The sequence below is a fragment of the Polypterus senegalus genome, chromosome 4, assembly GCF_016835505.1.
Source record: "Polypterus senegalus isolate Bchr_013 chromosome 4, ASM1683550v1, whole genome shotgun sequence".
Classification (NCBI taxonomy): Eukaryota; Metazoa; Chordata; class Cladistia; order Polypteriformes; family Polypteridae; genus Polypterus; species Polypterus senegalus.
Window position 1 is genome coordinate 72,640,870 of NC_053157.1, and position 15,000 is coordinate 72,655,869.

A 15,000-nucleotide genomic window follows, 5' to 3' on the forward strand; every position below is an offset into this window, starting at 1 on the left:
TGCAAATGATTTTAAAAAGGCCATAAATCCATATTACAGTGTATGGGTTATACTGTAATTTATACTCTTCAATTTAATAATCAAAGTGTAAAGTCTTGAGGGTGCTGAATGCGGAAAGAAGTAGATATGATGTAATATAACCAGCAGAGCATCATCTACGTTTCTGTTTGCATAGTTAGTTATTTTGAAAGAGTTTAGTGAGTATCATTAATCTTGCCTGAAGAAGGGGCCTGAGTTGCCTCGAAAGCTTGCATACTGTAATCTTTTTAGTGAGCCAATAAAAGGTGTCATTTTGCTTGGCTTTTCTCTACACTAAATGTTGAAAGCTATTCACTGAAATGGTAGTGAGCGCCAAAGGCCCATCAGACTGCTTGGGAACTGGGGGACGATCAACTGTTTCCATAACTTATTGACCAGTTGAAAAATGGAAAATTGGAGAGAGCTGCTTGAAACAGTATTCCATGAGACATCCTGATATGCCATTTGGTCTAACTGTCCTGTTGATTTTGACCTGGCACAAAGATTTCTTCACTTCAATTATGTGCTAACTAACCCAGTAATATTTCTAATATATTTACAAAGTATTTCCCTTTACTTGTGCACTATATATATTAAAATCATTTGTTTAAATCCTGTAAGAAAGAAAAGTAATTTAGTTCATCAACTGACAGCTTTTACTTCTATTGAAAAGTCACAATTTTTTTTTTTTTATCCATTCTCATGATTGTTTTTAGAATATTCTATGACTTTTATTAAACCAACTCTTGATTTTTCCTTCCCTCAATTATTTTACTTTGTTTCATTTATTTCATTATCGTTCGCTGTAAAACCCACCTGGACAAGTTGCCAGCCTGTGACTTGGAGATCCCACACACACGCACATACTAGGGCCAGTTTAACAGGATAGGCTCCAGTTGCCTGCCCTGGATTAGCATGTTAAAAACATAGTTGATGGATGTATGGATGTAAAACTCACTTTTCTTCTACCTCATTTTACTGAATAGCATACTGTTTTTTCCAAAAGCAAAGCTTATATACTTTTGATGATACATGGCTTACTATTTGGGTACAATATGACAGTTTTCCTGTTAATGATTACCAACTCAATACATTTCATATATTTGTCACAGTATAAGTGCCCTCATTTAGTGACTGTGAGGATGTCGGCACATCTCATGCTGTGCACAAGCTGCCCTTCAATATGCTAGTGCAAGTGCGAAAGGCCCTGTCCTGTTTGCCAAGAGAAAGAAGTGGGGAAAAAAAACAATAAAAAACAATACTGATTGCCTTTCTAAGTCAGTGGATGTTTTGTATGTTCACGTGTTCTGTGCCAACTTCACCCACCTCTGCAGGGCTTTACATTCAAGTCAAGGTTCTGAATCAGCATGTGATATGGCCAGTGAGAATGGATACTACATGGTCATAGGTGAACAAGCAGTAGAGAAATGGGCTCAACACACTGCCTTGTAGAGTGCCTGTTTTGAAGGCAGCAAAAGGATGCAATTCTGACAATCCACACATTCTGAGGTATATTAGTTAGGAAGTCCAAAAATCCAGTTGTTGAGGGTAGCACTAAGTTGTAAAACGAGGAGTTTGGTGGGTAGCTTTTATAGTACAACAGTGTTAAATGCAAAGTTGTAGTCTATAAACAGGATATAGGCATAACAATTTTATTATCCAGATATGCCAAGATGGGATGAAGTGCAAGTGATATGGAATCCTCTGTGGACCATTAGTGATAATACAGTAATAACTGGAGGGGATAATGACTATTTGGAATATTTTATTTACTGTAATAAGTCCTAGCCACAGTCTCTCAAAGCACTTAATCATGATTGCAGTGAGCACTGTCAGACTGTAGTCATTTAGACAATCTGCTTTGTTTTCTTAGGCAGAAATAATTCTTGTCCTTTCTGAAGCAAGCTGGAACCAAAGATTTTCTCAGTGAAATTATAATCATAGATGTCACTGAAAATGTCAGCTAATTTGCTGCAACAGGTTTTAAAGACTTACTCTGAAATTTCTTCCAGATTGTATGACATATGGAAATTAAATTGTTTAAAAACTGCCCTAAAATCATATACAGAAAAAATGAAGAATGAATCATTTGGTGCTGTATGTTATTTGAATAGGGGCTGCTTTTCATCATGATCAAAACAAGCCCTATAAAGCATTAAGGTCATTAGGGAGGACAAAATGTAGAGAACACTGGATTAGGCCTAACTCTGTATTCCGTAAGCATTTCTAATCCCTGCCAAAGTTAGCATAAATTATTGCAGTTGCTTAATTCCATCCCTGATTTACTCACACACTCAACATCTATTTATGTTTAGCCAGTTTGACTGCTTTTCTTAGTTCATATTTGTATTTTTTGCATGCTTGCATATCACTGTTTTGAATATGCACTGCTGCGTTCCTTATATGAATCACTAATGTCAGCAGCACTCCACTGTTTCTTATTGGCAAATATGCAGATTGTTTTCAGAGGTACATAAATGTTCATATATTTTTAATCCCATTACGACATCTGCATACTTGTCTAGATCCTACCATTCACAGAAAAAAACATTAATTTCAATAATTGTGTCCGAGTCTACATTCTTAAACAAAGTTTCAATAAAGCACATTAGACAGTTTTGACTGTAATTGAGGTGTTAAGCAGATACCCTCAGATTGTGAAATATATATATATATTTAGGACAAAGCATTGTTCATAAAGATAGCTGGCAATGATGGTTTAATACTGTACTGGTTTCTTAGATGTGGGTGTTTTAGAGATTTTGAGTGTAAGCAAATAAAGCAACAAAACCTTATATATTTCAGGTTGTGAAATTTACTGGCTAGCACTGATCGTGAATGATAATTATCAGACTAATATTTCACGTTAATCAATTGGAAACACTCAAAAACAACTTAGAGGCTTAACAAATATATACATATATACACACACACACATACATACACACATATATATATATACATATATATATATATATACATATATATATATATATATACATATACATATATATATATATATATATACATATATATATATATATATATATATATATATATATATATATATATATACATATATATATATATATACATATATATATATACATACATATATACACATACATACATACACACATATATATATATCATATATATACATATACAACAACATTTATCTATATAGCACAATTTCATACAATAAGTAGCTCTACATAATGAAGAATAGAAAAATAAAAGACACAGTAAGAAAATAAAATAAGTCAACATTAATTAAACATAGAATAAGAGTAAGGTCCGATGGCCAGGGTGGACAGAAAAAACAAAAAAAAAAACTCCAGACGGCTGGAGAAAAAAAGAAAATATGTAGGGATTCCAGACCATTAGACTGCCCAGTCCTCTCTGGGCATTCTACTTAACATAAATGAAACAGTCCTCTTTGGATTTAGGGTTCTCAAGGAAGGACTTGATGATGATATATATACATATACACACATACATACATACATACACATACATGCATACATACATAGGTGGCGTATACGTCCTCTGGGCCACGAGGGGGCAACCGCCCTGGATCGGGAGAGGACCACGGGAGAGGAGCAAGGAGGCTCAAGCCCGTTGAGGCCCCAAGCCTCATGGAGCCCGAGAAATATTTACTTCCGTCACACCCGGAAAGATGGAGGAAGATTCTTCCAGGGACGCCTGGAATGCACATGGGTGCAAGAGTAACACTTCATCCACACCAGGAAGTGCTGCCGGATGAACATGTAAGGGGCCGTCTTCCAACAACCTGGGAGCTAGAGTCGGGAGTGGGAGCAGGACGAAGCTCCCGAGAAGAGAGGAAAGGCAGCCCACGGACAGTAAAAGGCCCGAGGAAGGGTGTTGTGGTTGGGACTGGTGTCTGGGAGACATTAGAAATAAAAGCAGGTCTTTTATATATACACATATATATATATACACATATATATATATATATACATATATACATACATATATATATATATATATACATATATATATATATATATATACATATATATATATATATATATACATATATATATATATATATATATATATATATATATATATATATATATATATATATATATATATATATATATACACTAGCAAAATACCCGCGCTTCACAGCGGCAAAGTACTGACTTAAAATCTTTATTAAGAAGAAAATTAAACCTTTTTAAACTGAGGGAAAATATACCAATAATTATTTGTTAAGGATCTCTCTGTATACCACATTTTGAGTTCGGCCCTCAGGTTGTAATATGACCAAGCTGTGCGCTGCGCTTACTCTTGAGCATGCAACATACAGTTGGCCATGTGAACAGTAATCTTGTTTCAAATCTCACAGCTTGGATTGCTGCTGTCATAATCGGTTTGAGTTTCATGGTTTGTTTCAATGACGACAGTATTTGCAGGACTTGTGGTAAAGTGACATTCGGCATCTGTCAAGCGTTGTAAGCATACAACCGGTTTCATCGATAACTTCACATCTAGCTTTTCAGAGTTTAAAACATTCATAAACATCAAAGTGTCCACTACTGAAATCGTCACCTGTGAGTGTAAGATCTTTAAGAGGCACTGGCAGTTGTCGAAAGGTGTAAAATATTTGGCCATTTCGATACACTTGAAAGCGACAACCGAACAACTCAGCGGCAGCCATCAACTCACATGCAGAACCATAGGTGAAGGGCTTAAGCATTTCACTCTTATAGTGCTCCTGTATAGTATAATTATCTCCTGTACCTTCATCAGTCCACACCTTGAACCTGTCCCAGTCATTCAATACATTAGACACAATGTTCCTCCGGATATCAAGAGTGAGCCTGATATGGCCGTGCAATATGTAACACAGAGAATGGAAAAGGTAGGTGCCATCTCCGGGCATGGAAACCACTCGGTAAGTGACAGTTCTTTGATCAATGGTGATCACCTTGATAGACATGTTAATGGGGGTACGGTTGGAACGATAAAGGAAATGGGTACCTGAACAATGTAAAGTAAGTCTAAAATACCTACACAAAAACTATAATCGTAAAAAATAACCAATAAAACAGCGGAGAAGCCGTGGATTAAATAAAAAGGCTGCAGTTATCAGCAGGGAGACGTGAATCCCGTGGTGAAGCAAGGAAAGGAATGTAGAGACCGGAGCGACAGACGGCTTTATAAAGGCAGGCAGCCAACAACGTGGGAGGCGTTGGGATGGGGACCAACGCCGCCTCACACGATGACCGAGCTGCAGGCTATGGGCGTATATATATGCGTAAGTAGGATTCAGTTAGAGTTGGGAACCCGCGTACCAAATTTCTTGAAGATGGGCCAATAAGTAACAAAGACCGTTGAAAAGTTCAATATGGCGGCTGACAGTGGCATCATACCACCAAAATAAGTATGTACATTGGTTTCGGTTAGCGCAGGGAAGCCGCCTACCAAATTTCGTGAAGATGGGGCCATAAATAAGAAAGTTCAACATGGCGGACGTTGTCGACTGTTATGACCATTACGCATAGAATTTCGAAATGAAACTGGCTAAACTTTTGTAAGTAAGCTGTAAGGAATGAGCCTGCCAAATTTCAGCCTTCTACCTACACGGGAAGTTGGAGAATTAGTGACATTGGAAAGTTCAATATGGCGGCCAACAGTGGCGTCATACCATCGAAATAAGTACATACAGTGGTGTGAAAAACTATTTGCCCCCTTCCTGATTTCTTATTTCTTTTGCATGTTTGTCACAAAAAATGTTTCTGATCATCAAACACATTTAACCATTAGTCAAATATAACACAAGTAAACACAAAATGCAGTTTTTAAATGATGGTTTTTATTATTTAGGGAGAAAAAAATCCAAACCTACATGGCCCTGTGTGAAAAAGTAATTGCCCCCTTGTTAAAAAATAACCTAACTGTGGTGTATCACACCTGAGTTCAATTTCCGTAGCCACCCCCAGGCCTGATTACTGTGTGACAAACATGTAAAAGAATAAGAAATCAGGAAGGGGGCAAATAGTTTTTCACACCACTGTACATCTGTATCGGTTAGCGCAGGGAAGCCGCCTACCAAATTTCGTGAAGATGGGGCCGTAAATAAGAAAGTTCAACATGGCAGATGTTATCGACCGTTATGATCGTTACGTGTAGAATTTCGAAATGAAACCTGCTTAACTTTTGTAAGTAAGCTGTAAGGAATAAGCCTGCCAAATTTCAGCCTTCTACCTACACGGGAAGTTGGAGAATTAGTGGTGAGTGAGTGAGTGAGGGCTTTGCCTTTTATTAGTATAGATATATATACAGTAATCCCTCCTCGATCACGGGGGTTGCGTTCCAGAGCCCCCCGCGATAGATGAAAATCCGCAAAGTAGAAACCATATGTTTGTATGGTTATTTTTATATATTTTAAGCCCTCATAAACTCTCCCACATTGTTAACATTATTAGAGCCCTCTAGACATGAAATAACACCCTTTAGTCAAAAGTTTAAACTGTGCTCCATGACAAGAAAGAGATGACAGTTCCTTCTCACAATTAGAAGAATGCAAACATATCTCAGGAGCAGAGAATGTCAGAGAGAGAGAGCGAGATAAAAGCAAACAATCAAAAAATCAATACGTGCTTTTAAGTATGCCAAACCACCACGATAAAGCGGCATTTTGTAGAGGAGCGTTCGTATCCTCTAGGCAAACAGCCTCTGTGCAAACAGCCCCTCTGCTCACACCCCCTCTGTCAGGCGCAGAGAATGTCAGAGAGGGTGAGAGAGAGAGGAAAGTAAACAATCAAGCATCGGGCGGGAAGCATATCTTATATCATTGAGGAGTTTTAGTTAATATGTAATACATGCTCTGATTGGGTAGCTTCTAAGCCATCCGCCAATAGCATCCCTTGTATGAAATCAACTGGGCAAACAAACTGAGGAAGCATGTACCATAAATTAAAAGACCCATTGTCCGCAGAAATCCGCGAACCAGCGAAAAATCCGTGATATATACAGTATTTAGATATGCTTACATTTCAAATCTGCAATAGAGTGAAGCCGCAAAAGTCGAAGCACGATATAGCGAGGGATTACTGTACACACACACTATTATATATATATATATTATATCTGGATATCTATACTGATATAGACTGGGTAATGTGTTAGGAACGAAAGGATGCCACATCGTTTGATGGAAATGAAAATGATCAACCTACAGAGCCCTGAATTCAAAGACGCCCCAAAAATCAGAGTGAAAAAATTATGTGGCAGGCTAGTCCATTTTGCCAAAATTTAATTGCAGCAACTCAAAATTATGCGCAGCACTTTGTATGGCCCTGTGTTCTTGTATACATGCCTGACAACATCGGTGCATGCTTCTAATGAGATGACAGATGGTGTTGTGGGGGATCTCCTCCCAGATCTGGACCAGGGCATCACTGAGCTCCTGGACAGTCTGAGGTGCAACCTGGTGGCATTGGATGGACCAAAACATAATGTCCCAGAGGTGTTCTATTGGATTTAGGTCAGGAAAGTGTGGTGGCCAGTCAATGGTATCAATTCCTTCATCCTCCAGGAACTGCCTGCATACTCTCACCACATGAGGCCAGGAATTGTCGTGCACCAGGAGCCACTGTACCAGCATAGGGTCTGACAATGGGTCCAAGGATTTCATCCTGATACCTAATGGCAGCCAAGGTGCCTTTGTCAAGCCTGTAGCGCTCTGTGTGACCCTCCATGGATATGCCTCCCCAGACAATCATTAACCCACCACCAAGCTGCTCATGCTGAATGATGTTACAGGCAGCATAATGTTCTCCATGGCTTCTCCAGACCCTTTCACTTCTGTCACGTGCTCAGGGTGAACCTGCTCTCATCTGTAAAAAGCACAGGGCACCAGTGATGCCCTGTTCCAGATCTGGGAGGAGATCCCCCACAACACCATCTGTCATCTCATTAGAAGCATGCACCGATGTTGTCAGGCATGTATACAAGAACACAGGGGCCATACAAAGTGCTGCGTACAATTTTGAGTTGCTGCAATTAAATTTTGGCAAAATGGACTAGCCTGCCACATAATTTTTTCACTCTGATTTTGGGGCGTCTTTGAATTCAGGGCTCTGTAGGTTGATCATTTGCATTTCCATCAAACGATGTGGCATCCTTTCGTTCCTAACACATTACCCAGTCTATATCAGTATAGATATCCAGGAGGATTTCTTTTTCCCATTGAGATCTGATGTATTTTCAAAGTGTTCCTTATATATATATATATATATATATATATATATATATATATATATATATATATATATATATATATATATATATATATATATATATATATATATATATATATATATATATATATATATATATATATATATACAGTGGTGTGAAAAACTGTTTGCCCCCTTCCTGCTTTCTCATTCTTTTGCATGTTTGTCACACAAAATGTTTCTGATCATCAAACACATTTAACCATTAGTCAAATAAAACACAAGTAAACACAAAATGCAGTTTTAAATGATGGTTTTATTATTTAGGAGAAAAAATCCAAACCTACATGGCCCTGTGTGAAAAAGTAATTGCCCCCTGAACCTAATAACTGGTTGGGCCACCCTTAGCAGCAATAACTGCAATCAAGCGTTTGTGATAACTTGCAATGAGTCTTTTACAGCTCTGGAGGAATTTTGGCCCACTCATCTTTGCAGAATTGTTGTAATTCAGCTTTATTTGAGGGTTTTCTAGCATGAACCGCCTTTTTAAGGTCATGCCATAGCATCTCAATTGGATTCAGGTCAGGACTTTGACTAGGCCACTCCAAAGTCTTCATTTTGTTTTTCTTCAGCCATTCAGAGGTGGATTTGCTGGTGTGTTTTGGGTCATTGTCCTGTTGCAGCACCCAAGATCGCTTCAGCTTGAGTTGACGAACAGATGGCGGACATTCTCCTTCAGGATTTTTGGTAGACAGTAGAATTCATGGTTCCATCTATCACAGCAAGCCTTCCAGGTCCTGAAGCAGCAAAACAACCCCAGACCATCACACTACCACCACCATATTTTACTGTTGGTATGATGTTCTTTTCTGAAATGCTGTGTTCCTTTTCGCCAGATGTAGCGGGACATTTGCCTTCCAAAAGTTCAACTTTTGTCTCATCAGTCCACAAGGTATTTTCCCAAAAGTCTTGGCAATCATTGAGATGTTTCTTAGCAAAATTGAGACGAGCCCTAATGTTCTTTTTGCTTAACAGTGGTTTTGCGTCTTGGAAATCTGCCATGCAGGCCGTTTTGCCCAGTCTCTTTCTTATGGTGGAGTCGTGAACACTGACCTTAATTGAGGCAAGTGAGGCCTGCAGTTCTTTAGACGTTGTCCTGGGGTCTTTTGTGACCTCTCGGATGAGTCGTCTCTGCGCTCTTGGGGTAATTTTGGTCGGCCGGCCACTCCTGGGAAGGTTCACCACTGTTCCATGTTTTTGCCATTTGTGGATAATGGCTCTCACTGTGGTTCGCTGGAGTCCCAAAGCTTTAGAAATGGCTTTATAACCTTTACCAGACTGATAGATCTCAATGACTTCTGTTCTCATTTGTTCCTGAATTTCTTTGGATCTTGGCATGATGTCTAGCTTTTGAGGTGCTTTTGGTCTACTTCTCTGTGTCAGGCAGCTCCTATTGAAGTGATTTCTTGATTGAAACACGTGTGGCAGTAATCAGGAAATTGAACTCAGGTGTGATACACCACAGTTAGGTGATTTTTGAACAAGGGGGCAATTACTTTTTGACACAGGGCCATGTAGGTTTGGATTTTTTTTTCTCCCTAAATAATAAAAACCATCATTTAAAAACTGCATTTTGTGTTTACTTGTGTTATATTTGACTAAAGGTTAAATGTGTTTGATGATCAGAAACATTTTGTGTGACAAACATGCAAAAGAATGAGAAATCAGGAAGGGGGCAAATAGTTTTTCACACCACTGTATACACACACACACATATATGTATGGGAAAATGCACAGACTACTGTGTACGTATTCTTTTTTTTTTATTCTTGCCCCACATCTAACAAATGTATTAGTGATTAATTATTCACTCAAATGGATTTGATAGCAAGTATTCACCTGCTTGGTTTGAACTGATAAAAGTGCAGCTTCTTTATCACTTTGCTGCCAAGCAAACACAGGACCAGACAAGTATTTTTCCCAGCTTCTCTCTCTGTTGTTCAGATTATTAGGTTTAAACACATATGTATTGTCAAACCCACTTTGCATATCAACTGACACCACTTTTAAACATGTTTCATTTGGCCTGTCTCTTTGTCTCATTTCCTCCCAAATCAGTGCACCTCTTTACCCAATCATTATCTACCTCTACAAACCCAAATCATCATGCTGTCTGTTTTGACTCAGCACATGACCTATCGCCAAAACAAGATTATCTATTAACTCAACATTTGTTTTCCTGACATCCTGTAACATGCCACACATCCATCTGATTATACTCATTACTGTTCTTTCCAGCTTTTCTTTATGTTTTTCTGTCCAATAAAATATACTAATTCTCAAAGTGTTTTCATAAACATTACCCTTTAATGTTAGGTATCAGTTGAACAGCTCCCAGAGTTTCTTTCAGGCATCTCTTCTCCTGGCAATAACTGTTATGCCCACATCTCTGTCTGCACTCAACATGTAACCTAAGTAGCAAAACTTCCCTACGTTTTCCAAAACAACTTCATATGTTAATATCTAAATGTATACTTGCTACATTGGAATTCTGCACCCTATTCACACTTTCTACCTGCTCTTAATATCAGAAACATCTTTCCTGCATTCAGTTTCAACAGTATTCGAATGAACTTCTGCAAACCTCTTTACCACACAAACTGCATTGGCCAGGAACCTGCCTCATCAACACATCTATCGTTTTCAACCATCACATTAAAACAGAGTATTAACACATACTAAAGCATTCATTCTCCCATTACTTAAAGCCAATTTAAAAAAAGAACAGTGAACATATCTGTGGAAGTAATCTGAGATACAACACAAAATGATGTTAATATACCTTATAGCTTTGTATGAAAGAAGTCCCTGCTAAATTTTGCATGCAAGTTTAGCTTTATATTTTGTGAAACAATGAGGAAGGCTATAATGAACACAGTACATAAGAAAATGAATATATACAAAAATTGAAATAAAATATGAATACTGTATGTAGTAATGGCTCCCAAAAGAAACCTCTTTGTGCATACTCACCTCTAGCATTAACTGTGTAAACTCTTCATTGCTAAGGAATGGGGGCTTCCAGTCTTGTCGTATTTCACTAGATTCAGACTGTGCAGCAATTTCTAAAAATTCAAATAAGGTCCACTGTAACATAACAATTTTGCTTAATATATGACATAAAAATATCCAAAACATGTTATTCGGACATACAAATTTTAAAAAATGTTATTCTTCAAGTGTTTACCTTTGTGCTTCCGCAAAAAGTCTATACTCTTCTGCAGTATTGTTGATTTATCCATCTTCCGAGTATTTCCAGGAAGCATGGAACCAAGTTCTTTAATGAGTACATTAAACTGATCTCTTCGCCTCTTTTCAGATTTGTTTCTGGAAACTCTTCAAACACAGAAGAATTAATTTTACAGAAAGTGATTCAGGATGAATTTTGCAAGGCATTACAAGTAAATGCTATAAACAAACTCTGTATAAAATCAATGAACAATAAATATTAGCTAGGAAAATGAATACAAACCCTGCATTCTGAAATAGGTTTTATGGTCAGACTGGATTACTTTAAAATTTCTTTTTACGTGAATTGTTATGTGAAAGTAACTATGCACACCAAACAGAAACAGAAGTTGGTAATTGATTTAACTGTTGCATTGCACACATCATAATCATAAATTAATTATCCCTTAACATTATATTTAAAGATGTTTTCCACATTTTAGTTAAAAATGAGTCCAGATAATCTATTTAAAATTTAATCAAGAAAATCCTTGGAGCAATAAAGGTCAGGACATTATGTTCAGACATAGTTTTTACACTCAACTGGCACAAATAGCAAAACAAAACACCACTATAGTCTTGACCAGCAACTATTACCTGCCAGGGTTACTTTATATTGTTGTTATGTACCTTATAACTTTCCTCTGAACAATTATTTTAATAATAAAAATGAAAAATCAGTACATTAAATAAGAATGCAACAAAAAAGATTTCTGGGATACACAAGAGCAAAATATTCACATTCAGCCAACTCTGAGGATACCATTAACTGGTTGTAATATAGCTACAGTTATGTATTTGAGTATCATAATATTGTTAAAATAAAATGATTCCTGTATATTAATATCTGCATTCCTTTATGCTTCTGTTACATGAAAGAATGTCAAACATTAGAGAAAGGACAGTTCACACAAAGAATATCTCTGGGTTGCCTCTGTAGCAGTATTCTTCTTCTTTTTTTTTTTAATACGATAAAGAAAACAAAAAAATAATTTTTCCCTCAAAGTGTAAGAAGGAGTTCTGAGAAAGTGGAAGATTATGGGTTGAAGCTGCTAAGATCATTTTTACTGCTAAGGGCTACTTAAATTTGGAGAGGAGACTTTAAACTATAAACAGAGAAATATACCCTGGTGTAGGACAGAAACGGTGAGCTGTATCACGCATGCTCTTTAGGACCATTTTTCTTTGAATTAAGCTCTAGGTTTTCTAAAAGATTTTAAATCCAACAGTCATTGAAACCATAAAACACAGTTTGTGAATTGTGTGTGATTTCTTCAGCTGCTTTTGTAAACATTTGTAGGTTTGGTCTTTGTTGTTTGTAAATAAAAATCACAATATACCTGTAATGCATTTCTAAGATACACTCACTTATTGGGGTATTGTTATCAGGAAAAATATTTATAAAGTCACCCCTAAGCTAGAGTTAATGATTCACCTTAAAACAAAAAAATAAAAATAGTAGTGGTAAAAAAACACAGAGGAGAGTGAGTAGCAAATCAGAGGAGGAAGAAGTATGAAAAAAAGAAACAATGGAAAGAATTAGATAGATAGATAGATAGATAGATAGATAGATAGATAGATAGATAGATAGATAGATAGATAGATAGATAGATAGATAGACAGACAGACAGACAGACAGATAGATACTTTATTAAATTACTTTATTACTTTATTAATTAGCTCTTAGTTGTTGATTTGCCATGTTGATAGTTCAAGAAGGAAATTATACAATGAAAATTTCCACATTGGAAGAGTATGAGATATTCAGTGGGAAGCTAATAGCAACTTAAATGCAGTGGTAGTAATCATTAAAAATTTTCACTGAGAAAGAAAAAGAGAAAGAGAATCAAGGTCCAGTAAAAGGAGAATAAGATAAGAGAGGAATGGGGAAGTAAAGAACTGCAGAGAGGGATATAACCACATTATGCCAAATAACATCAGCAAGAGGATGTCCTCGGAGCATACTGTGAAAAGTGCCAAGGAGTTTAAGGGATTAAAAGGAACACAGTTTTAAACCCATGAGATGGTGTCTTCTATGGGTATATACACATACACATACAAAGGTGTGTGGTGCTGATAAGTTTTTTAGAACAATTTTGGATGTTTTGAAAAATAGTGTGCCAGCACGATGTATGGGTTAAGGAAAGGTCCATTAGACCAGTGTTTTTCAACCGGGGTTTCGTGAGTGCTAGCCAAGGGTTCCGCCGAAAGTCCCATGATATAGGACATACTGGTGGATAATTGCACAGGGTTCCGTGAAAGACAAGAAAAGAGGGGCCTCTACACATTTTGAAAGCAGAATACCAGAAAAAAACACAGGTAATTGTGTGTCAATGAAAAAAGAAAACAAGTGGTCAGATAGAACAGTAACCTAAATTACTTTCTCATTAATACTATACACATGATGTGAAATGAATATAATGTGCTGAACAGCACACTTCACGCAAAACTAAATAAATATAAATTTATGTTATTGTTATCACTTTCCAAAAAGATTGTTTAAACAAACAACATATGCATTATTACATTCTGTAGTTATTGTTATAATGAATATACAGTACAAAATAAACAAAGTAAAATTTGCATATGTGTCACTGTAAAGTGTTTTTGAGTCACTGGCAAACTTGTGACTATGAAATAAATGAATGCTGGTTTTGGGTGTCAATAAATAAAAGTGTATTTATTTTGCAGCATGTTTAAAATAATTACATTTATTTCATTATAAGGTTTCCAAACAGAGCTACAGCATATTACCGGTAAAATTCCGTTACAACGAACTCCCAGGGACCTAAAAAATATTTCGCTGTAATAAAAATTTAGTTTTAATGAGACTCTGTATTTGTTACTATAGTGCTATCTTTAACTTGCGTCCAGGCGTTTGCAATCATTTCAATAGCTTCTTTCGCGTTAATTTTTATCTCCTCCTAACTACAAGTTATGCTTACGAGAATTTTTCTCAGCATTTCCTTGCCATAATACACTTTCAGGGTGCAAATGATGCCCAAATCCAATGGGCAAAGCACTGCTGTGCAATTGGGTGGGAGGAATTCAACGCAAACATTATCTAAATGTGGAAGCATGTTGTGTGCAGTACAGTTATCAATCAGAAGCCGAATCATCCTTTTCTTCTTCTTCATATTGTGAGGTTTCTGAACACTTTTGGGATCCCCCCCACTCCCCACCCAACGGGAATGGCATTTTGAAGTCCATGATTTCCATTTTTTTTTTCCTTTAACCAAATTTTCCAAAAAAAAAAAAAAAGGAAATCATGGACACATGCATACTTTCTGACTTTATGCACTTTTACAGTGAAGCTGTATAACATTGAAGGCATAAAATAAATATATACTGTACATATACAGTGTGAGTCAAAATTATATTAACATTTGAATAGTGGAAACAATTTATTCACAAAACATACTTCATATGTGTAAGATGATTTATAGGAAATGCGGTGGGCTGGCGCCATGCCCAGGGTTTG

At 36.8% G+C, this 15,000-nt stretch overlaps 1 protein-coding gene across 1 annotated transcript in view; it reads right to left on the bottom strand.

Annotated features, from left to right (window-relative positions):
* clocka (clock circadian regulator a) overlaps positions 1 to 15,000 on the bottom strand; it is a 193,086-nt gene that overhangs the window by 74,560 nt on the left and 103,526 nt on the right. The window contains exons 6-7 of the mRNA XM_039752875.1: positions 11,479 to 11,627; positions 11,265 to 11,356 (exon numbers count right to left, since the gene is read on the bottom strand). Coding sequence (XP_039608809.1) covers positions 11,265 to 11,356; positions 11,479 to 11,627 — 241 coding nt within the window. The remainder of the gene's footprint in view (positions 1 to 11,264; positions 11,357 to 11,478; positions 11,628 to 15,000) is intronic.